At 40.7% G+C, this 25,838-nt stretch overlaps 1 protein-coding gene across 2 annotated transcripts in view; it reads left to right on the top strand.

Moving 5' to 3' along the window:
* slc29a4a (solute carrier family 29 member 4a) overlaps nt 1-22,503 on the top strand; it is a 28,101-nt gene extending 5,598 nt beyond the window's left edge. The window contains exons 2-11 of one of the 2 annotated variants that reach the window (XM_015360597.2): nt 6,541-6,773; nt 8,218-8,349; nt 8,883-8,996; nt 10,237-10,365; nt 12,296-12,370; nt 13,391-13,656; nt 17,692-17,818; nt 19,610-19,797; nt 20,709-20,949; nt 21,504-22,503. In XM_015360597.2, the coding sequence (XP_015216083.2) occupies nt 6,551-6,773; nt 8,218-8,349; nt 8,883-8,996; nt 10,237-10,365; nt 12,296-12,370; nt 13,391-13,656; nt 17,692-17,818; nt 19,610-19,797; nt 20,709-20,949; nt 21,504-21,640 (1,632 nt within the window). In that variant the 5' untranslated portion in view covers nt 6,541-6,550 and the 3' untranslated portion in view covers nt 21,641-22,503. The remainder of the gene's footprint in view (nt 1-6,540; nt 6,774-8,217; nt 8,350-8,882; nt 8,997-10,236; nt 10,366-12,295; nt 12,371-13,390; nt 13,657-17,691; nt 17,819-19,609; nt 19,798-20,708; nt 20,950-21,503) is intronic. The other variant, XM_006637247.3, reaches the window with a different exon arrangement.
* The last annotated feature ends 3,335 nt before the right edge of the window (nt 22,504-25,838 follow it).

The raw sequence follows: 25,838 nt of genomic DNA, 5'->3' as shown, positions 1-25,838 counted from the left end.
ACAACAGATGTTCCCAGATAGTTGCCTCACACCCATTTTCATGATCGATGAAATTCCCCCTTTGACTTGTTTGAATATGTTGATCAAGAAACTTAGGTTTTCAAGAACCTCCAGAAATAAGCAGCACATACTGGGTACCGCCCCAGAAGTGACTGCGGAAAATGTTCTGTTTCCCACAGCGAGACAATCTTAATTTTCAAATGCACTTACAACGTACAACACAAACAAATCACTGCCATTGTGAAGGTGTGTGGGAGGAAAGAAAATTGTCTCTATTTACTGTGCGGCGTATAACATTGTATTAAATTATTTAAAAATGCTGTCTAGCAGTTTGTCAAGCATGTTTATTATAATCACAGTGGCATCAAAATTTGCACCAGATGAAAATTGGAATCCCAGTTCTAGGTGCTATTAAATTGCTATGTTTGGCCCACCAGCTAGTTTGACTGATTAATGGAGTCCCGCAGGAGAACAGGAATTCATTCTTGACAACCAGCGTTTCACCTATGTTTTGTGAAAGCACATTAGCTTTCAGCTTTATCAGCTCTGACCTGCTGATTTTGGACAATTCATAGTCGAATGGCACTGCTTATTTATAGTGTTTGTAAATGTTGGATCCATGCTTTCAGGTCAGTTTCAGCTGGCCACCTTACACTGGTTCATGGTTTCAGGAGTAAGGATCAATTAAATGTTTATCTGCTGATCAAAGCTGTTGTGAGGCTGATTAGATTTACATGACCCCCAGAACCAAAATGTCACCTAAAAAAAACTTAATGTTCTTATACTCAGTCGAGCCCAGGCTCGCAGTCCTAAGTCTCCTTGGCAACCAACCATGTTTACACATGGCACACCTCCTGGTGTTGTGAGAACTCGATCGGGCCTACTGTCCATTCCACATGTCCCCGCTTAATGGATCATAATATCATCAGTTCCAGGTTACTTAAACCCTGTCCTGCCTGCAGCTAGACGCTCTGCCATTGAGCTTCCTACTGACATTGAGAAGTGCTCCCTGCACTAACCAGCCTGTCAGAACTACAAGGAATCTGTCTGAATCAGTACAAAAACCCAAGACCTAAACAGATGCGGACCCAATCAAATTACAGAGCCTCGGATATGTGTGGTGCTGGTGAAATCTTTGGCTGTTTTGTTTTGTTTTTATTTTCTCACTGATTCTTGATATGTCAAACCTTGGCAGAACTGACAGCTCCTGATTAAGTCTCATCTTTTGGGCTTTTGTAATCAGGTGTGAGTCCAGAGGTGTATGTTTTAATTATCACCTCGTCAGGCAGTCTCAGCGTTTTAAAAAAGAAGACAATCCTGTAGGACAAACTGGTTCCAGGACATACGGTTGAGCTATTCCCAATTCCACAAACGTGATGGAAGTGTGCAGGTACTGTATGTGATTTATTACTGTATCCTCCTTCTTAAATCACATAAATGTAGACAACAGATTGTGATTGTGACAGCACTGGTAGGCTAAAGGAACTGAACCTGGATCAGAGAGGACTACAAACGGATCTGATTCAAGTATTCAAAATGCTACGAAGCAAAAATAAAAGACGAATCAGAAGACACGTTTAAAATTGAGAACAGGAGGCACTTCATTACACAAAGTGTAGTGGGAGGGTGGAGCAAGCTACCCAGCCATGTTGGTGAAGATGATACTGTAATTTCTTTCAAGAAATGTCTGGATGCAATTCTTGGCTCAATTAACTACTAACCACCAAAAAAGCTAGATGAGTCAAATGACCTTCTCTCGTTTGGAAGCAATATTATAAAGTCTTTATGTCATGTACACCCTCTGAGGTTACAGCCCAGTACTGCTTGACTCTAAAGCAAGGTCCTTTGTAACAACATTCAGTATTAAGGTTGATGTGAGAGAAGAGTGATGGTGACTTGGCTGATTAGTATAGACTGTTCCAAGGTGTCCAACACGATGCATGGTAGCATGGGCAAGAGTAACAAGACTTGACAGGAAACGGATATTCTAAGCACACTGGAAAGGTTAGCAGAAAATGGAAAGCAAGCAGAAATAGGGGAGGCAGAGACCCTTTAATAGTTCAAGATTCAAGATCCAAGGACTGCTGATCTATTAAAATGATTTTTCTGCCTTTTTCCTCTCTGTGTCCTTTTTAAAAATGGCAATCTTAAGAAGGAGTGGAAATTAAAAGTATAAAATACTGCATTTGTTGCTGTGAAGTGCAGTCTCTTTTCCTAGGCCACAGGGAAGGTGGGAGCCATCTGTCAGCAGTGCTGCATATTATGGTTTTGCAAAGGCCATGACTGACTGCTGATTTTGGCATCTGCAGAGGAAGTTGCCTAAGCTGATCAGGTAGCTGTTCCATTTGTAATGTCATCTGCTAGAGCCACAGGGACACACAGGGACACACAGTTGAAGAGCTGCCCTAATGCCTTCAGAGGCCTGTAGATGGATGTACTTATTTGCTCTTGCTGTCCTATCCAGGAGTAGAACTAGAATCTAAAAGACAGCAAATAGAGAAAATTAGGGCAGGTTTGGCAGCATTTGAGACACATTCTTTCTTTCCTTCTAAGTAATGTCCAACACTCATGTAATGTATGGTGCATCAAATGGTGATCATGAGATAAATGTGGCATTTCTTCAAAAGTGGAATATATGAACGCATACTGACAGGATCTTAATAGTGAGCTGTCTGAAGCAAGCTTGAATGTTCTGAAAAGCCTTTATGCAGAGGGATAATATGTGGAAAAAGAACTCTGAAATTAGGTATGCTGCACACAGTGTATTATATCATTCTCATAACTCTCTATAACACAGGGTCTCCAGTGCTTTTACAATGGATTTTTACTCAGTGCCATTCAGTACTGCGGTTTAACATAATAATGGTTGCCCATGGCAGTAGTGGAATGATTTTCATCTCCAGTCCATTGAAATGGTGTGTAATGAAAAATGAGCCTTAACTAACACCACTCAGTTTTTCTCTTCAGAAATGTCATTTCTATGTATTAGATTATTGAAATATATTAATTAGCTGCACAGTCTTGGAAGTATTTGTAAGGCAATGAAGACTCCTTATTTAACTATATTGAATAAAAAGTAAATAAGTTTTGCTTCTTCAGTGTAGTTTTTAAATGTAATTAATATTAATAAAATATTAATATTTCTAAGTTTTATTTACTGAATGTTCATTCTTTGGATAAAGTTAATTGTATCTCTTTGGATGAGGAGCCAGTTCTGTCATATCTTTTTATATAATTTTAGAAGTTACTATATCTTGTTGTAGCAGAAAATAGTTTAAAAGGCTTTAAATGAATAATTTATATGCAATTTATTTCTTTTAGCATTGAAAGGGTGAATGTATATGTATAATGGAATGTATAATGGAAATACTGAATTCTAATTCATGTTTAATATTATTTAATATCATGATAAATTTCTATTCATCTATCTTTTTTGAAAACTGTAAAACGTGCATTTGGATATTATTTAACTGTCTATTTGATTAATCGATGCCAATACGTTTAAGGAATTTTGACAATTGCAATGGCTTTAATCATCTCATTAATGAACGAGCTGGTTCAATAGAAGTGATAGGTCTGGAAAAACCTGATAGAAAAACACAGATAGGAACCAATATGCCCTGTTTATTAAAACACACAGTCTTTGTGCCATTGGTATTTTAGATGCAGGACTAAGTCAGCACACTGTCACTCACTGGCTGGGGCTTCACAGCCAGCAATTTCTCAAATGTCAAGATGTTACAGTCAGTCAATCTCTCAACGATAGGCCATGGTCTGGGATCGTGAGTCACAACACAACAATCTGCCAAGATTGATGGGGCAGTCAGACGGTGATGGTCTTGGCAGGAGTGTGATGCCACTACAGAGCTCTGCCTGTCGTGATTGATTGCAGCCTGATTGCACAGCTCTGTGTTGATCAAGTCCTGGTCTTGCTTGTGACCGTTTGGTCTCATTCTGATGTAACCACATTCCAATGATAACACACATCCTAATGATAACAGCTCAGATAACAACAGCTTTCTTTCTGATGCCCTTCTTGTCAGACTTTAACTCCATTGAACATTTGTAGGAGCTGCAGTGACATGTGACATATAGGGTTCAGAGACCAGTGAACAGGTATATGGGAAACTTGCTCATCTAAAATATATAAGAGAAAGGGGACAGTATTCCAGAAGATAGCATCTGTAACCTGGTATAAAGCATGCATTGCAGATCTATAGCTTGTAATGCTTCCATTGGTGGCAACATACAGAGCTACCTTGTGACTTTTACTGTAGATCCCCTGTTGATCAATCCTGTTGACAAATACTAATCTAATTTCTGTTCTATAAAATATAAGGGCACCAGCTAAAAATTGTACTTTTTCTGATAATTGTGATTTTTTTTTAGGTTTCTTTTGATGCTCAGTGTACTTAACCAGAAAAGTGATGATCATTAAGCAAAACCTTTTGGCTTTTGTCTCGTATATGAACAAATACCTTACCTCCTCCTCCTCTTTTTCACAGCCTTAGTCCCAGACTGTCCTGGGGTCAGCTGCTTTGGTTGCTCTATGCAACCATGGTTTTGGCAAGATGGTTTTACGTCGGATGCCCTTCCTGACACAACCCTTTTAGTCGCCTCTTACGACAGCCAGGGATACCCAGGAGGTATTCTGATCCCCCTCCTGAGGGATGAACAAATACCTTGCCACAGTCACACTATTTTCAACAAACCTAATTTTCTTAATTAGGTTTAACCTAATTTATAATTTGCTATATAAATTCCTTGATTTTTAGATCTGCTGGCACTTCTGAAGAATATTTCTCACTCTGCTGTCAGTTTGCAAGGCTGATTTGTTACTGAAAGAGAAATGTGAGAAAAGAGGAAGCTCGAAAAACAAAACATTAATTATGTGTTATGCTTTTTGTGGCCCTTTGGGAAAAAAAACTCTTGGGCCTCAACCAGTAAAGTTGTTGGCCCTAGTGCAGGATGTTCTTATGTAGCGGAGCTAGTTCGGATACGGTGATGTCAGCGCCCTCACTGCGCGTAGCAGGGACCTCAGCTGCCTGGGCTGAGGGAGGTTTCCTCCAGCTCATGCGGCTGGTTCCCTGTTGCGTTACGCCGGATACCCGGGTTCACGCCCCAGGTGCTGTGGAACGGAACGGGGTGGCGGAGGGCACAAGACCGCGCGGAACCGCGATGGTCACACTTAGTGTTTTTGAGTCTGTCACTAGCTAACTGTGACTGGGACCATGCGGTCACAATTGGCTAAGTGTCTGTGAGGGTAGGGCTTAGTTAGGCAGTAGTCTCTCAGTGAAACATTGATGCCTGAAGCCTATTGGGCGCTTGCAAGCATGGGGTGTTGTGGCTGAGGGATGTGCCCCTCCTTAAATCAGAGCTTAACCTCCTGCGAGAGGCTGTGTTCCCTGTGACGTTTAAAAAGTCAAGTGGCCCAAAGGTGGGCGTGTTTAAGGGCCCTGCCGGCATTTCCTTATTTCGTCCTCATTTCATTCCTCGTTCTTCCCTGGGATCGTATCATATAAACACTTCATTGCCTTTTCAGAAGTCAGTTTACGACAAAAATAATGGTCGATTTCTAAAAAAAACCCAGGGAATTATAAGATGGTCAGTGCCCTTTCAAAGGCACAACTGCTTGAAGGCAAGCTGGAGAAGGCAATGGAGAGTGACATGACAAACAAAGCAGAACCCAGCTGGAGGCAAATGATAGGCTTTCAGAATGGCGATCAATTACCAGAAGTGTTTCTGACATCAGGAACATCCCCACTCATTTACATCCGCTCTCCTCCTGACAGGCTGCAGATTTAGTTGTGCAAACCTGACAGACAGAAAGGGACCTCTAGCACAGTATGATATGTTTTTTTTAAATGTTTAAAACTGTCAATATAACAGGCTGATTTAAATGTACCCATTCCCTTTCCTTAGTTCCCAATACCATTGCTGCTCTGGCTCTGTAATCTAAACGTTGTGAGTTTGAGTCCAGTCCATGTGGTCACTAACTGACTGTGACTGGAGCTGACTGTGACAGTGCACGACTGGCTCAGTTACACCTGCTCAACTGCTTACCTGGCACTTGCGGGTGTAGAGCTGGTGTTAGTCAGCTTCTGGACTGGGCAGAGTGCATTTTGGTCTCTGTTTCATTGGGATCAACTCTACAGATTTTCAGTAAAACAGTTATCTCTGCTCAATAATGTGTGTCTAAAGGCATGTGGTGATGTCTATTAGGAACACTGGCAATTGCTTTATTTTGTGGTGGGCAGAAGAGGGTCTTTTTTCTAAAAGAATTTTGCAGTGGTGTTTTCAGAAAGCTACCACAGATATCTTGACAACTGTACACGTTTTACTGTTAAAGAACAGAAAGTCAGATTACCAAAAAGTGCCAATATTGGTTCTGAATCAGTTTCAAAAGATGAAATAAGACAGATGAGAATCAACAGCAACCTGCAGGCTGCTGTGCAGTGGCGCAGTTGTCATTAAGATAGAGTACAGTGGGTTTGATCTGCAAAGCCGACGTGTGTTGAAGTGATTGATATTTTCATGCAGGTGCTTTTGGATGCACCGCGAGACGCCCTCCTGCCCCGAACGAGTGGACTGGGATCAGAGGGGCACCAGAATGGGCTCTGTGGGCGCTGAAGGCCGCAAAGAGGCCACACCTGCGCTGACCCCAGAAGGCAATGTGGTGATGAGCTTCAGCTTCGAGAGCTACCAGCTGGAGGAGGAGGACAGCCAGACCAAGGACGTCCCAGATAAGGGGGTTCTGACCTTCACCGAGCCAGGTAGAAGTGGCATCCACTGGGGCTCTGTACCTCCCCCAGTCCAAAAAGCTTTTTAAGTCATAATTTAATTAATCTCTTTCTGTAGATTTGGAGATATTTCATTGTGATCAGTTAAGCAGGTAATTTCATATAGTGATCTTTTGGAAATGAAATCTGAATGTTCTTTAGCCATACAAGGTCTGGTTCTCTCTTAATTGAATAAATCTGGCTTAATTAATCAATAACGTCTATGTTTCCCCCTGGCTTTTACCAATCATGGCCTTTTAAAAATCCCCAACTATGAACTGGCTTCATCACTCTGCTCCCCAGCCCACTGATAGCTGATGTGTGGTGAGCATACTGGTGCATTATGGCTGCCCTTGCATCATCGAGATTGGGGCTACACATTCTTGATGGTGGGGGGGAGTCCCCATTACCTGTAAAGCGCTTTGATTGGAGTGTCTAAAAAGGCGCTATAGAAGTGTAAGAATGTATTTATTTCACTTAGACATGGGTGATTCAGGGTGAATGTTAATAATTCCTGGATTGCCTTAGGATCAAATCCTTGCTTTAGCCAATTCAGCAAATCGGGGAGTGAGATTGCACACTTTATCTTAACAGACAGATAAATGCATAATTTACGTGGTAGGCAGAGTTTAAAATACTCAACAGAAAACCCTTTTATCCTGTGCATAGTGCATGCCATCTCTCCATCATGTAGCTGAATAGAACAGGAAAGAGCAGTGGCTAAAAAAGATAAGCTCCCATCCATAAAATATTAACTTGGAGTTTTTACACCACACTACAGTTTTCTTGCTTTGAAGAACCCAAATCTATCAGGCTATCAGGTTTACCATTTTAATGTCTTTGAGTTTCCTAATGGAGTAGCGCATCACAGTAAAATAACTCTAGAGGAAGAACAGAAATACCTTAGGTTCCTGGGATTTTTCTTGCCTAGATGGAATTTCGCAGTCTTGGATTCAGGCTGACGGTCTTCAGGGTGAAAGATGGATGCAGTCTCAAAAGGCCTTGTTTGATATTTTCTTCCAAATGAGAATGTTTGCATCGTGGTACTCCGCATGCTTTATGCTGTTGGGGAGTGGAGCTTGCCCACTGTTTATTCAGGTGGTGAAACGGTCACACTTTACACAACACGTAGACACAAAAAGGTCCGACAAGCTCACTGTCACTCATGAATATGCGCAAATGCGGAAGAGGAAAACGGTCTATTTAATACAGCACAACTTAACAAATATTTAAACCCTCAAAGTCTTGTTGAAATGCCGGTTCCTATAAAAAGGTCTGTGAGATGACAAACAGAACCTGATAACTTCATTTCCTTTCATTGACCTTTAAGAAATCCTGTTAATGTGTAGACGTGTCCTTCAACATATTACTGCTCATAAACTGGAAGGAATGGCACAGTATTTTGGGTTTACTGATTTTCCTTGCTCTTTATGTCAAGCTTTTGAGGTGCCTGAACCACAGGATCATTATCATGGAATTTATTTTGCCATGCTGCTGGCTGGAGTTGGGTTCTTGCTTCCTTACAACAGCTTCATTACAGATGTGGACTACTTGCATCATAAATTCAAAGGTACTGTTTTCTGCTTACTGCCTTGTTTTTCTGTTAAATACAGAGGGTGCTAACCTCACCACTGAAACTTTTTTTTTTAAAAGCCCAAGTTATGTTTTGTGTATTTATTCATGTTCAGTCGACACTGGGAATTGCATATTATTATGTTAACTGTGCTTTGTTATTCTTTTCGATTTCTTGAAATCAACCTCTTTCAGCATTGGGCATGTACAGTATATCAGCAAGCATATCAACAAATCAGATGCTTAGCATGAGATGCACTCTCCCTGGCCGTCTTAATACAGATAGAAACCATTTATAACTTTTTCCCTTTTTTCTTTGCAAAACGCAATAAACTAGCTCAGCATCGTGCTGCAGAAAGTTATCTTTTTTGCTTTGAAAAAAAAATTTGCTTTTACATGAGAAACCAAATTCAGATGCTACTTAACCTTTATAAGATAATAAAACTGATTGAGCATTAGGAAAAAAGACCTGATATTCCCTGTTCACTGTATTAAATAATACCTAGAGCTTATATCTTTCTTGCTCCACAGGCACATCGATTGTCTTTGATATGAGCCTTACATATATTTTGGTGGCTCTTGTTGCTGTCATATTAAACAACGCTTTGGTTGAGATGCTCAGCTTGCACACCCGAATCACCGTGGGTAAGTGAGAAATCCGGGTTTTTGAGTGGAATGATCGACTTATCACATTACTTTGTGAACCTGAAGTACTGTTCCTGTTTAGTCATTCTTAACTTTTAACATTCAGAACACCCTCCTGATAGTTTGCTTTCCTTTCATTTCTGCAGCCTTGGTTTTTTTAATTAATGGAGATATAATTAATCAAACCAAAGAAGAAGAAACAAGCTACAATTAAATTGACCCTAATCTGAGTGGAAGAGTATTGCTTGAAACAGATCAAGCCACTTATATAAGGTCTTTCATGAACTGAATATTTATAAATCTCACTGTCTGCAGTGTGAGAGGTTGTCAGCGGCTAAGATAGGGGACTCGGTGTCATACATCCTCTCATGGATCAGTTTTCATCTTTGGTGAACCAGTTTATCATTGAAAAGCCCTTTCAAACAGCAGCAGTATTAAAGCTCCCCTTTTCCCCAAAGTAAATTTGCAACAGCAGTTCCATTTCCAGTGTCTGCTCAGTCTAATTAAGGCTCATTGGCACAAAATCACAATGGCAGACAGAGACCAGCTGTGCTGAGCACACTTGATAAATACAGAAGTGATATTAATTTTCTTATGAGAGCAGGGAGCTTTAAATTACGTCCATGCCAAAAAAAAAAATGGACCATTACAAAAGTAATAAGTGCAACAGGATTCAAAGCGTATGATGAGCCTATTAAGTAGACATCTCCCCCTGGGCTCTCAAAATTGTCTGAATCTCCAGTCAGAGGGCCAGTCATTTGGTAGAGAAGGCTTGGCATTGGTACTAACTGTGTGGCTACTTTGCTAAGAGTTCTGTCTGAAACAGTGGGTCAAATTGCAGGCCAGATGGTTCATGCTACAGTGGTACTATGACTTGAGTTAAAAGGGGAACAGAGCTCTTAGTAATCCATCATAGATTCTGCTACCCTTAGTTTTTTCTAAGGGTAGAGGGAGTTCTCAGAAAAAAAACCCAACAAAAGTGCAGGTGCTCCCATTTGCATTAGGTTTTGAATCAACATTAAGGTATTAAACCTCAAAGTATAACTCGGCAAACAACAGGTGTTCAATGGTGATATGCAGGCACTTTTGTTAGAGGTAGAGTGCTGTGCATCCAATTCGATGTTGCTGCCAGGCTGGTCTTACTCAGATATTATTAGTGTTGCAGAAACAGGAAAACAGACTAGGGGATGCGCTGAAGGATCCTTCCATATTCAGCTGGCATTGGATTTTTCCCTTTCAGGCTACCTGTTCGCTCTTGGGCCTCTCCTGTTTGTGAGCATCTGTGACGTCTGGCTGGAGCAGTTCACGAAGAAGCAGGCCTACGCCATCAACCTGGTGGCTGTGGGAGTGGTTGCCTTTGGGTGCACAGGTACAGCTGTAGATGTGGATAATCTGAGAGGCTAGTAGAAATCCCTATAAGAGCAAAACAGAAGTGTCTTGCAGAGGTGTCAGCTGTGACTGGGTTTCTCCCACGCACAAGTGATGGAGAGCTGCTGCAAACAGAGTTTTTAGAACACAATTCACAGTGGGATTATAGAGGATATAAAACTTAGCTTCTCAGGGCTGTGTTTTTCTATAGACGGGGAGGCTATGGTGACTGTCCTTCCCAAGACGTTTGTTCAGGTTTAGTAAAAGCAGTGCCAGCATTTGCAGTATTCAGGCACTCCAAAAGCAGAAGACTGAGTGTCCTCTGAAAATGAGGTGAAAATAAGCAGGAAAAATCGTTGGGGCAAATCAGTTCAGCCCAAATGCTGTCTACAAATACAGGATTCTTAAGAAAGCTAACGGCTTTATAGAGTGTGTGACACACTCTCTCAACTGTGAAAGGAGACATCTCTGTGTCCCTAGATGTAATGGTAATAGAGATCACCTCTGTCATCTCATTCACAACATAAAATAACTTATATAATCTAAAACGCTGTTGTCCGGGACTCTTTGTCGGTCATGTTGGTTTATGTTATATGTGTTGGACTCTTCCGTAAAACAGCTCTCCCCCCAGGGGAATAAAAATCCTTGAACAGAATTGAAACCGGATGCTATATTTGTACTTAGCATGATGTGACGCTGTAAGATAAGGTTTAGATGGGAACTTCCCGTTTCCGTTTATGAAGCAAAGCAAGAGGCCAGGTAGGAAAAAACTGATTTTTTTCTGAGATACACGACCACAGAACAATAAAACACGTTCCTGTCCCTTCCCTTACTCCTCCAGCTGCATAATTAGCACTCATTAGTTAATCAACGACAAGCACAGGGAGGCAGTATGTACAGTGTGCTCTTCCCCTGCCCAGGGAATACTGCTGTTCAGGTAAATTAAGCTTCAAAGGCTTGTTCAGGAAGATGAAAGGCTTGATAAACATGTAATCACATTAGTTCTTCTGATTAAACTCCTTTTACGCCATCCTGAATATTTTTAAACGCCTTTAGGGGGACTATGAAGTTTTAAATGCAAAATGTGGAAGAAGATCAAAACCTGTGCAGTCAATATCATGTTTCTTATACATTTTGTTTTTTTAGCCCTCCCTCCAGTCCATCCTCGCCCTTTGCAGAAACTTTCCTCATTAAAGAGGAATTCCGACAGCCCCATCTTAACAAACCAGTTGCCATTTTCCTCAGCCTGATAAGTTACCCCAGTAAAGCTCACTATTTAAATCACGTCTCCTCTCTGCCTTAATTGGGGTTTGACTGAATGACGCTCGTATTTTATGAGCATCAAAATTTACTCAGATGCACTGTTTTTGTCTTATAATAAGAGCTTTGACTGTCGCTAATACAGCTAAGCTTGGGAGAAAAGCAGCTAAGCTTGTCTACACTAATCCATCACATTTACCAGTGAAATCTAATTGACTGAATGTCAGGTGTTCATCATTAGCAGCAATTGTTGCTCTATACACATCCATAAAGCTGAAGAACTGCTTTTTGTACCACAAAATGCAGATTTAGTAGGATTTAATAGATTAAAACAAAATGGCTGAAATTTCAGTAGATGTTTGCTATGGAATTGTTTCCTCATTAAGAATGCAAAGTCGGTTAAATCAGCTGAACAGGGCAAAATCTTTTTGCGTGGTGGTATATATTTAAAAACTAATTAGATGTCTAAGTCTAAATTACTTTCAAGAAGGATCTAGCCTACTTAGGGATACATTAAATTCAGAAACGTAAAAACAACAAGTGAATGTCCATGTACCTTCGAAGATGGTTTTGTTGCCACTATGTAAAACTTAATTATATTAATTAGTAATTAGAAATTGTATTTCTGCTGACATAGCCTTAAAAGTTTCTCCTAAATGTCTCATTTTCAGTTCAACAGTCCAGTTTCTATGGTTACACTGGGATGCTTCCCAAGCGATACACACAAGGGGTGATGACTGGTGAGAGTAAGTAAATGCCTTTCAGATCTTTTCAAGTCACAACAACTGCTTAAATGTTAATAACAGAATGAATGTGACCTACTTGTTCCTCCCTTAATAGCTCTTAAGTGCCAAAAACTAAAGGGAAAGCAGACACAGGGTACAATTTTAGAATGATTTTATGACATGAATAGTAAAGAATACAATTGCAGTTTTTCTGAAATTGGTCATTTAAGTTCAATCAAGATATTGGAGTCATGTGAATTGCTGTCATGGCAAATGAGGCCAGTTTAGCAAGTTTATTAGCAGATCTGGACGTGGGAGAAAACGGAATGAAATGATTGTCAAATATCTGTGCTGGGCTGCCTGTCAGATCTAAAAGCTGTGATGCATTCAAATTAGTTGAATTAGTTTTCAAAAACGGCTTCACAGCATGTTCAGAGAAATAATATTCTCTTGGACTGGCTTTTGGAAATGAACGGCTTCCAACAACATGGACTTTTATTAATAGGTCCTGCAGTTGTTACCTGGTTGCCGAGGAAGCCATGCTGCTGACTGGACCACTTTCAGAACACATTAGGAAAGAGAATGATACCTCACATTGAACTGACTTGACTATTTCATTGAGCCATTGAACTGCAGAAGAATTTAACTCCAGAGTGCAAAGTATAGACAGAGCTGACAGTGCCCCAATTATCTCAAGTCCCAGTTTTCTAAGATTTAGCCCCGGTTTTCTCAGGCAGAGCACAGGGTTTCTCAGAGAACAGGTTTTGACTTCTCATTTCATTCTCATCGTGAAAATGTTATTCTTAGCTCACTTTTTGCCTTTAAAGTTATTATAATAATAAAAATGCATTTAAAAATAAAGGTAAGCATTGATGGATGACATAAAGTGCTCTGCATTATAATAGTGTATTTAAAGCAGTTTAGCATTATTTTATTGAGCAAAGTGTCTACAGAGCATGTTGCCAGGTTGAGAATTAATTTTGAGTGTGTCTGTGAGTTGGACACAGTGTTGTTTGATCTTGTTGTGTTCTCTGCCTTCAGGCACAGCTGGAGTGATCATTTCACTGAGCCGAATCTTCACCAAGCTTCTGATCTCAGACGAGAAGAAAAATACCATCATTTTCTTCTTCATCTCCATCAGCATCGAGCTGATGTGCTTCATACTCCACCTGCTGGTGAGGAGGACCCGCTTCGTGCACTACTTCACTAGCCGAGCCAAGCGGGGGCTCGCGGAGGTCAAGGGTCACACTGATCCCGGCACAGGGTACCGTGTGCACCACGACGTCATCACAGAGGAAGTAAGATTTGTAAGTTTTTTTTTTTCTGTAGAGTACAGGGAAATTATAGCCCTGCGTCTGTGGGGAGCTCAGCACCAGGGGTGCTACAATGTACAGGAAAAATGTTGGTGGATATAAAGATTTGAAATTTGTCAATCCAATATAGCATCCTTAAAGTTAGTTTGAAAAAGTTTGCGATAACAAATTATAGTGGTTGGGTTAAACTCAGCCTTCAAGAGATCAATAACTCAAATCAATTGTTTGGCCTGTTCAGACATACTTGTAGCCTCAGCACTTTCCTCTCTATCTTTCATGTGCAGATTGGAGGGAGGAGGGTTACAAACCAGATAGTGGGAAGTTCTGTTGCAATGTCTTCTTTAAAGATCCTTCACACTGATTGCTAGAGGGCAGGCACAACAGAACATCACAAGTAGAAAAGAAAACAAGCAAACGTAGGCTTGATCTTGCTTCTCAGAAGGCACAACAAAGGAGCCCATTGTAAACCTGAAGACCCTTCAGGCATTATTTATCGTGAAATTAGACACACAGGAAAGTGTATCTACCACAGGAACACCAGCTAAGTGGTTACTTCTCCAGACTCCTGCATCACAGTAATGACATAATGACGCAGGGTTTGTGACTGTGCGATTAGCTTAAAGGTCATCTGCAAGTTGTTCGCTCCCTCCCTCTCTTATCATTCATCTCTGAAGGAAAACACATCAATTTTCATCCTTTATCTACAATATATTAGGGCTCTATTGGTGTAAAGCTGCCTCAGCAAAAGCTTGGTTATTTACAGTCACTGTGGAACAGCCTGTCATATTTCAGTGATGGGCTCCCAACACACAGGCATGAAAGATTTCTTCTTAAAAATGGTTAAGTTTGCATTCCACTTCCAAGAATGATTATGCTTTGAATATTTCAGCTGGGTAGTGTGCGGCAATATACAACAACAGTTTAGCTACATTTCTTCGTTTCTGGCACTTGATATGATGGCAAAATCAGTTGTTGTTTCAAAAATACATTTTAAAATGGGTTTTAGATTTTCTTTACAAAATAAAAGGTGAGACGATAAAACCTAAGGGTTACATGTGAGAGGAAGCCATTCTGAGGATCTGCTGTAGATTGCTTATATCTTAGCGATATTCCCAGATGTTGGCTGTGACAACATGACCTGTTAGTTTGTTTCAGACTCCCACAACTCCTTGTGTCTTCTGGTCTTAGTTATAAAAGCACTTTGCTGTTTTTTACACACGTGTCCTCTGGTTTGTGTTTCACTCTCAGTGATGGCAATGTGCAATGGGTTGACATTGTCGCTGCAAATAATTTCATCTATTCTCTTTCACTGTCTGATGCTTTGCATTTTTATGACAGAGAAACTGCTCCTTTTTTTCCTGTTAATAATACTGTACTTAGCTTTGCAGTAATCCCTCGATTTAACTTCACTTTAATGGACTTCAGATTTGCAGACTGCTAAAGAGAAATTTTGTTTGTAAAAATCAGAAAAATACTGGACTTTCCCACAATAACAGGGAAATCCACAAACAATAAAACTAGTTAAAAAACGAATACTACATAGGTAAAACTTATGTACTTATGTAAAACAGGAATATTAATGGTTTCCTATCAGAGTAGGTCAATTGCTTTCGGTGGGTGCTTGTGTTTCTTATGCTTTAGCGAATTTTATGCAGTTTATTTACGACACACAAAATAAAGAACTCGTATATTTCTGATTTTAAAAAAAAGGCACAGGAACAATTTTTCATTGCCTGCATTGATTGAACCTTTTAAAAAATAAGTAAAAAGATCCAGAAAGCATATATAGTATACTTACTGTATATATTTCTCATATAATAGTGTGTTTTGGGGCTGGGAAAAAGTAATTTGTGATTCAACAGTCATTCGTAAATAACGGACAGCGTTTTACTGCTATTAGGCCGTTAAAGTGAGAGTTTACTGTGTTTTATCCTCCATTGCAATATTATTTTCTTTTACTTACTGGGGTCTGTACTACCCCTTTTTACCTGTTTCTGCATTTTACAGCACTTCATTTCTTCAGCTGAGTGCTGTTCTTTTTTCACTCATTTTATCTATCCTTCCTTTTCATAACTGCTTCATTCAACACAGTTTCGCTGAGGAGTCAGTCTATCCCAGCAAGTGACAGGTGCAGGGCAGGATGCACTCGGGTCAGGACACCAGTCAACATCACCGGGCACAGACAGAGATGGACAAGCACACACTCACAGCAGGGACAGTTTTCCTGGAAGCCAATTCCTCTACCAGTATGTCTATGGACTGTGAGAGGAGATTGGAGCACCCAAAGGAAACCCACTTGAACACAGGGAGAAAATACAAACTCAGATCCAGTTCCAGTATTGAATCCAGGGCCCCCTGCTGTGAGGCTTCAATACCAATCACTGTGCCTCCCGACTCATTTTATATTTACAGTTTTAGTAGTAGAAAAAAAAATGATGATCCTTTGTTCTGAATTGATTTATTAAACCATTTGGGCCCGTACTTTTCTAACATTTATTTTGCTGCAGATTGATTTGTTCTGTGCTTCAAGCAGACAATCTTTTAAATGTTGCCAAACAGTTGAGAGGTTGGTTACAATTCAGCGTGGGAGCCAGCTCTTGCCAAAAGTGACAGTTAAAATGCTGGAGCTTAATTTCTGCAGTCAGAAAGACTCCTAAAAGACTCTATGAGAATGCATGATTAAAGTTAAGAATTTAATATCCTCTCCCTGACTAGGACTTAAACCTCTGATGCAATAAATGTTGATAAATCATTAACTCTCTCAAACTGAGCACTTTTGTTAATCTGATCCATAGGTAATGGAGTATAGATTACTGGAACCAATTAATGTCATTTTTCACTGGAAATTGTTTACCCCTTGGGGTGAGAACAGAAGAAAACAAAACTCAGAAATCATTAAATGCATTTAGTATCCTGTCGTTTTAGATAATGTTCTAACCGCAGGGCATGTTTACTATTTTTGAGAAAGCCATTCGAACTCTCCTGCTTTGTGATATTTAAAATACACCTTCAAATGATTTGTATTGCGAAACAATTCACGAGAGCACTTTTGTACGGACCATATTTTTGTTTACCTTGTAGTGCTTCTGTGTATGTGAGTTATTGTGTTTTACAGCAAAATTGCTTGACTGGACCTCATAAATGTATTTTATCTGAGTTGTAGAAGGTTATAAATGTAAACATGGCTTAGAACCCAATGTGCCAGGCAGACACAGTACATTTTAAATAATAAATGAAAACTCCTTGGAGCAAAGTAATGGGTTTTCACTGAGGGGGGGTCTTTGACAGGCAGCATGTTAAACAGGTGTTGTCTGAGAAACCAGAAACTCGCTTATCTCCTTTATAGCATGGTATTGTTGATACTTTGCTATCAATTTGCTTACTATTTATAGAAATAGAATGAAATTCAAACATGATGTTATCTTGTATGAGCCAATATATTAAAAATATTTATTCTTGCAGTAGTTAGATGCATTTTCCATCCTAATACATTGATATTTAATAACTGGAAAATGCTGATAAACCAAAACTAATTATTGCAAAGATACAGCTGGCATTCAGTCACCAAGATGGGTGTCTCTATCCTTTATGCATAAAGATGAATGCCCAAGGGTGTTTTCCACAAACAATTTTCCAGCAAAGATCCCCTCTACTTCTTTCAAACAGACAGCCAACACAGTTCAGCAAAGAAGAAAACAAAGCCTTTGCTTTCCATGAGAGAGTTTAAAATGAGATTTTAAAAGGGGAACAGATGCTACAAAGCTGTGTACTGTGGAAGAGCTTTAGATCGGAGGGTTCAGCCACTGCTGGTGTCGGCTCCCCTCAAGCCATGGCTATTTTGAAAACCAAACCATTTCAAGGCCAGTTAGGTTCTTATTCATAAGAACCTATGATAAAGATGAAATTGTGGCCACGTCATGCATGTGGATATCTAACCAGTAGATATAGGATGGGCATTGGGTGATACAGACATTTCAGAGGGTTGATCATTAGAGTCTGGCATGTTCTGTGTCATCTTCTGCACCTAAGGACAATGGACTGATAGGCGTCTCTCCGACTGAAGCTGGAACAGAAGCAGAATTTGCAGGCAGTGGAACATATGTGCGATTTGATGTGCCCAAGCCGAAAATAAAGAGGAGCTGGCCTAGCATAAGAGGTAAGGAAGTTGAATTCGGGGGTTGTGGTGAGGTGGGGAGTGAGGATGTTTTGATACACACTGGAGACTGTAGGGGACTTCTCCTCTACCTAAAACTAACTTTTTAATTAACTTGTGTTTATTTTATCCAAATGGGAAAAAAAATAAAATAAAATGGCATTCCTTTGAGGTCTTAGATTACATTAGATTATTTTCAAGGTCCTTCTTGTCTTGGAAGGACCACACTTAACAACTGGACTGACCTCTCCTTTCCTTTCTGGCTTTCTGAAAAGATAGAAATGGTACTAAATTGACTTCTGTCTAAGACTGGTTTGAACAAAGGCCACAGATTTAAAAAATGTGTCCAGCTGGTTTGGAGATCTGCAGAGAATTCACTGGATGCTCTTCCAGGTTCATGAACAGAGGACAGCAACATGTCTTAGTGATGTCACCTGAAACCAGTAATAATAAAATACTACAAGTAGGTAGCTGCATCAGCACGCATAGGCTGCAAAGGTTTATTCCATGCTGGAAAGAGAAGAAAGGAAAAACAATGGCTGTGGAGTCTTCTTCGGATGTGTAAAATACAATAATAATAAAACAATACAAATGACAATTCTAGAACAAATGCCACACCCAACAGAAAGATGTATCAAAACTATTGTACTGTTGTGCATAAAATGAACAATCTCTAGTAGGAAAAGCTTTTGCTTCAAAGTGTTTACTGAAATGTACTGAAATATGATATTTGGCCTAGAAAAATGGCAAATGAGAGTGAAAGAATAGAGCTGGGTTGAAGGGCATACAGTATCTTTCTTCATACTTGAACACCAGCAGCCATGTCACATATTCTGCAACTCACAACTGGCAGCCTAATAAAGCTCAGCAGATGTGAGCCTAGCCAGTACCTGGATGGGAGACGTCCTTGGAAAAACTAAGGTTGCTGCCGGAAGAGGTATTAGTGGGGCCTGTAGGGGGCGCTCTGCAGTCTGTGTGGGCTCTAATGTTCCAGTATAGTGACAGGGGACACAATAATGTAAAAAGGCACCATCCTGCAGATGAGATGTAAAACCATTAAAAATCCCGTGGTGTTTCTCCAAAAGAGTAGGGGTGTTACCCTGACATCCTGGCCAAATTTCCCATTGGCCCTTACCAATCATGGCCTCCTAATAATCCCCATCTCCGAACTGGCTTCCTCACTCTGTTCTCCTCCCCACTGATAGCTGGTGTGTGGGGAGCGACTGGAGCACTATATGTAACGCTGCATGGTGTAGATTGAATGATGGACCCTGTGCAGAGTTGTGGAGGCGAGTCAGGAGAGATTAAAGGTAAATCCAAAACGTGAGGCGGAGTAGTAGTCAAGGACGAGTTCTGGGTTCGATACCAAAGATAATCCAGGAGGAGAAGGCAGACAAATCTAAAACGCTAGGCGAGATGGAGGTCAAAGGTGAGTTCCGGGTTCGAGTATCCAAAAACCAAGAACAAGTACAGTAGTTATAAATGTGAGGAAAGCAGTTCCGAGGAAGCGAACAACACTGAACAACGTTCAGTGAAACTGAGGAGGCTTAAGTATGTTTGGAAGTGGAGGGTGTGTTAACAAGACCACTTGTGTGGAGGATTCCGAGTAGCAGCGGGTGTGACACTATGGCTGCCATCGCACCTTCCAGGTTGGTGATGGTGGAGGGGAGTCCCCATTACCTGTAAAGATTTTTGAGGGGAGTGTCCAGAAAAGTGCTATAGAAGTGTAAGGGATTGATTATTATGAACACCTGTGTGTAAAAACAGTTCCATCAACTCCTGCCTGTCCTGCAGACATGATCCTGCATCGCTATATTGTTTCCCGGGTGATCTGGACCTACATGCTGTCCATCGCGGTGACTTACTTCATCACCCTCTGCCTGTTCCCTGGCCTGGAGTCCGAGATTCGCAATCACACCCTCGGCGAGTGGCTTCCAATCCTGATTATGGCTATCTTCAACATGTCTGACTTTGTTGGCAAAGTAAGTTTCATTTGAATGCAAGAAAAGTTAGAGAGAGCCCATCTAGTCCGTTTGGTAGTTAATCGGTCTGACGATCTTGTCCAGTAGTGTTTTAAGCAAAGCCAAGTTACTGGCCTCAACAACTGGGATGAGCCAGTTGTTGGATGAGCGTAGTCTTAAAACTCTTTAGGTAAAGAAGTTCTACTTTTCTTGGATTTGGATGGTCTTCCATATAGTTTCTACCTGTGTCCTTTGGTTTGTATTTCACGATTTCCCCTGCCATAGGGGAGACAGCTGGACAAACAGAAAATATAGGTTTTCTTTCAAACATTTGGAACAGGAGATCTCAATCAACCTGCTTTTCAGACCTGTCATTTTCTACATTTGAAAAAAATAGCATAAAATGAAATGACATAAAGAGGGCAACTAAATTTTGATCTGATCTGTGGGGTATGGTAAGCATCCAGAAAAGTAATAGTTTAAGGTTGACAGAATCAAGTTACAAACACATTTCAATTCAGTTTATAACTGATGAATAAATAACATTGACAAAAAAATGGAAAAGGGGGTCAACACATAGATTAATGTTCAGACATTTACATCAAGCTGACATGGCTACAAAAAGGTAAATATTTTGCACCAGATTACAAAAAAAAATAGCATCCAGTCGGGATGATTTAACGCTGATCTGGAAAAACACAGGTTTCTGCAGTGCAAGGTAATAGGTAAAAGGTAATAAAGTGTGGAAAAGTCAGAGAGAGGGAGCTGCTTGTTTGTAGTTTAAAATGACAAGAATTAGTAAAGGCAGATAGAAGGTGCAATATAGTCTGAATGTTTTGGACCTGGGTGTTATGAGTAACAGAGGATTGGTTGTTTTCAGTGCTACAGAAGTAGACCTTGATTCTCAGTCCTGGTATGTGTGTTTCCTGCAGATCCTGGCAGCGTTGCCCTATGACTGGAATGGTAGTCGCCTGCTTCTGTTCTCCTGTATTCGAGTGATCTTCATCCCCCTCTTCGTCATGTGCGTCTACCCCACCAGCAAGCCTGCTTTCACTCATCCTGCCTGGCCCTGTGTGTTCTCCCTTCTCATGGGCATCAGCAATGGCTACTTTGGCAGTGTGCCCATGATCCAGGCAGCAGGGAAAGTCATTCCGGAGCAGAGAGAACTGGCAGGTGGGTCTCGGGACGCATTTTTTCCACTGTCCACATTATCATGAAGATAAATGCATTTTAAACTTTAGGCTGGATCCAGGTCACATCATTTAAGCAGGATTATCAGTCTTAAGGAAGGAAATTCCCACACTTGTTTTACGCTGAATATTTTCCTGATTAATCTGCGTTGTGAGCTGTTTTTTCTATGACTTTTTATCGTGGATGTAGGACATCAAGTGTCAGCGTTTGTGAAGATCTTTCCACAGATCTGTCTAGGCTGTGAAGAAATCTATCCTGTCATTCAAACACATACTCATGCACATGGCACACATGTTTTCATAGAAACAGCTTTACATTATGGTTGCTGAAATATGTTGAATAATACCTATTTCATGTCGTTGCACAGTGGTCCTTCATAACACCCACTCCAAAAAAACTATTTTACCACACATTTGGGTTTTTGTTTTTGTAATAGGCAAAGTGCAGTCTGCATTCTTTAGCTCGTCCGGCTTAATTGGCATGAATAGGAGTCTCAGGGTTCATGGATCACTGAGCCCCTTCTGGTTTCTCGTCAGGCAACACGATGACAGTCTCCTACATGACGGGGCTGATGCTGGGCTCTGCGGTTGCCTATTTCGCCTACAACCTCACCTCACACAGCTCCTGCTTTAACTCGGACAGTGCCAACAACTCCTTCACCTCCGGTTACTGAACTGGCAGCTGCTCCGAGCTAGTCAGGAGACGCCGGTCAATACCAAACCAACGGAAAACAAAAAAAGTCCTTTGCTGTTCATCCATTTCTGGCGTGAGGGGGCAATCCAGGAAACTCCAGAAACACCACTCATCCCCACCAGTGGCTTATTGGGAGCTAATCTGAACTCTTTTATTGTTGAGCCAAAGTGTACCACCCAGGGGTAAAAGAAGGGAGCGCCCGTCCTATTTCTGCTTTGCTGTGCTGCCAGTGTTTCACTCTGTTGCCATGGGCTGTATTTGGTGACGATGCCATTGTTTTTTCATGACGCCTGTTCGAGAGGTCACTGTCTGTGCTGTGTGTAGTGTCATGTGACCTGACCACCTTCATTGTGTTCCCACAATGCTTTGCTCTTTTGGCTGTTAAGTTCTAGAGATTCTTCAGAACATGTCTCCCCAACCTGTTTTTTTAAAATGATTTTGTGAGTATTCCACTGAGCTAAAGACAGTGGATTAAATTAATCCCACCTGCCAGAGGCAAAATTTGCAAATCCAGTGCTTGATGGCTGGTCTTTTGTGTTTTTAGATTCTTCTTGCTTCTATATCTAGTGGAAATCAGTCTGTTTGTTTGCAATGCGCAAGGGGTGGGGCAGATCAAAGATTTTATTTCGTCAGGGGCCTGAAACAGCTGTAAACTGCTGTGCTGCCGATGTGCATTCTGGGCTGATTCGTATTTGCATCCTCAACTACCGATGTTTCTCACCAGTGATGGCCGAGAGGACTCATCAACATGACAGGCTACGGCCAGGAATCATCGTATCCCTTTACCAGTACAGACCGAATGTCGGTGTTCATGAGTAATAAACACATACTTTTCTACATACAGTATGTCTCGTTTAATTTTCTAAATCACCGGAGGGCGACGGTGTTTGGAGTATATATACGTGAGTCGGTATAATGATAGTTTCTCTGCACGTTAAAAAGTGACTGTAAAATCTGAGATTTGGGGTACTCTCAAATTGTAAAGTATTCCTGAACTAATGAGATGATACCCAGGGTCGGCGCTACAGGGGGTGCAATGAGTGTATCTGCATCCGGGCCCAGATCTAACGGGGGCGGGGGGGACATTGCTAACATCATTAAAATGACAGCCTTTTTTTTAGAAAAGACCATCTGTAAAATGAGAGTTTGTATGTCAGGGGCAGGGATTGCGGTGTATTATCCAACAGCGATATTAGTCTGGCATATTTTAAAATAAAACACTGATCTGTTGGAAAACACCGCTGTGCGGATGCTTTGCAATTGGTCATTGGCGCGTTCATCCCAAAACCTGTGGAACAGGTCGCGTTATCCAGCTCTCCTGTAAGACTGAGCAACAGACGAGCTTACATTTGGCTAAACTATGTTCGTTAGTGTGCAACCTGAAAGGGATCCAGAAACGTAAGTCGGGTAGCGAGAAACGCAAAGAACACAAAAGACAATTTCAGAGGAAAAAATTTCAATTGCTTACTGGACCCTCGTCAGTCAGACAGCAGAACCTTTTTTCTTTCTTGAGTGAATTCAGCCGTCTTTTTGGCATTATGTTTGACAAAAAAAATACCTAAACTGAAGCCTGCAATGAACTTGCCTTGTATTTAGGAGACATTCATGGCGAAGATTTGGCAACTGAATTAAAGTTTCTGTCTCAGTTTCTCTTTGTTGAAGCGCTGTAGTATTTGGTCAACAAAGATTAAATCTGCGTTGCCAGACACAGTGATACTGTAGCATGTCAAGTGTTTTCAACAATTCCAGGTGCTGTCGCCAGGGCTAAACGCTCGTTTAGCAAACTGAAATTGATCAAAACTTATCTAAGGCCCACCATGTTGCAGGAGACTGTGAGCTCTGGCTTTGCTGTCTATAGGGAACAGAACCGCAAGGCAGGTGGATTTCAGTGATATCATCGCTAGGTTTGCTGTGACGAGTCAAGTCGTAAACTTCTAAATAACTAGTTACTAAGTATCAAGTTCAATATGTTAGCCCGTTTGAATTATGCTCTCTTGCTCTGTGTGCACTGGCGGAGGGAGAAGGAAGAGGGGGGCTTTTGTACTTAATTGCATCTGGGCCCAAGTATGGTAGACGTAAAAAAAGGTAGGTATTCATTTCGATATTATCTTAAGGGCTGTGCCATTTACGCTAATGCCTCATTTAAATTTCTACACAACTGGAATTCCACGATCCCACGATCATTATTCGATGACTTGTGTTGAGGTAGCCATCCATTTTACAGCATAGCTTCATAACTTTAAAGCTGGAATAGAAGATCCTGCAACCTCATAAATACAGCCCTAATACTACCTTATTTCACAACCTTTTTTTTTACTAGAGTAGAGAGTAGAGTAGTTTATTGCCATATGTACACGTACATTGGAATTCTTAATCAAACCGATCTCTTGGGACATACACAGTCCAACAGACAACACCACACATTGTAGACAGTACATTACAAACATAAGAAATAATAACAACAGGAATAATAAATATGTAGTAGTGATTAATTCATTAATATGTAGTAGTGAGAAATAAAAACATGGTAAGACTGCAAAAAGTGTGTAGTGCAGATGTGTATTAAGGCACTGCAGTCAGCTGTTGAGGAGGTGTACTGCAGCGGGATAGAAGCTGTTCTTGAGTCTAGTGGTCTGCGCTTTAATAGTGTTATTATATTAATAATAATAATTATTATTATTATTATTAATAGTGTGGTACCGGTTGCCAGAGCGCAGGTGGGAGAACAGTTAGTGGTTTGTGTTGGGATCCTCAGACCTAACCTTTTTTTATTAATTTAACTTCAATTTACTAACCTTACTAACCTTAATGCTGTTGGATAAGGCACAGCATGTCTTAAGGTAAATTCATGTTTATGAAATAACTTCTGTCCACATACTGTTTATAACAAAATCATGAAATCCCACATTAATATGAATAATATAGATGGATATACTGTATAATGGATTATTATGTAAAACGACAGGTTAGTTAAAAGTTTGTCTTTTTACAAAGCAAATCGAATATACTATTGTCTTTGCTTTGTGATACAGCTGATTAAATTGTGGCAGATTTTTCCAGTCTCTGTAAATATTCGCTCAGCTGCTGGTGTGACACCCAAGAGACGCTATTCAATCCAGAGTGCACCTGTGTATAAACTGCATACATCATCTCGAACATGCTTTCAAGTTACCTGTTGCCATCCAAACCCAAGTCTGTTAAAGTGAGGAATTGTCCTAAATTAAGAAATGGTATGTATTTTTGAGGCGTGTTAAACATAAAAAAAAACATTTTAGGCAACTATAGTGCACGTCTCTGCCTGTTTGGCATGTTCAGTTAATTTTCGTGCCTATTAGCCTGCTGTTATGTTGGTAACTAGGCAGTTCTTTTCTCATTTTCTCACTAAACCAGAAGAAAAAAATATTTTCACAGAAACTCCATGACCAAACTTTTTTTTTAACACTACATTTGTTTCCAAATGCACACTATGTAATATAAATAAGTTACCTTTGATGCAACCATGATAGGAAATCTGAAAAAGCAGAATTATGAAAGTAAAGAGGAGGTCAGGTTTTGTATAAAAATAATAATATCACTTTATTAACCCTTTACAATTTCTTGCATTAGGAATTTGTCTTTTCACATACCCCAGCTTGCTCTCCATGAGACACACAGACAGGGAGAGAAGCTTGGGGTCAGAGCGCAGGGTCAGCCATTGTACAGCACCCTTGGAGCAGCTGGGGTAAAGGGCCTTGCTCAGGGGCCCAACGGAGTAGGATTCCTCTGCCAGCTGCGGGATTTGAACTGGCAACCTTCCAGCCACAGGCACAGAGCCACCACTCCCCCAGTATATGCAGCTTGGTTATGCTAGAGCCATGCATGAAGTGAAGCAATAGTTTTTAACCCGCTACCAGTGTTGCAGACCTTTTATAACACTTTAACGGAGCCTTTACTCTCATCAGACTGCAGGATTGTTTGGAGGGCCATGGGACCCACTTGGCTTTATTGTACTGAAAATTAAACTGCAGGGAGCTCTTGGGGCACAGTCAAAAAGTGTTCATGCTATGCCAAATGAATAACTTCATAAACGCTGACAAAAGAAAGAATCAAATCGAAGAACCACCCTTGTACTCACAATGGTGCTCAACAGTAAAAACAAATCTACAAAAATAATCTGTAAAATACATTAGGTGTTCATT

The sequence above is a fragment of the Lepisosteus oculatus genome, chromosome 19, assembly GCF_040954835.1.
Source record: "Lepisosteus oculatus isolate fLepOcu1 chromosome 19, fLepOcu1.hap2, whole genome shotgun sequence".
Taxonomy (NCBI): domain Eukaryota; kingdom Metazoa; phylum Chordata; class Actinopteri; order Semionotiformes; family Lepisosteidae; genus Lepisosteus; species Lepisosteus oculatus.
Note: the sequence above shows the minus strand (reverse complement) of the source record. Positions and strands in the feature narration are given on the sequence as shown.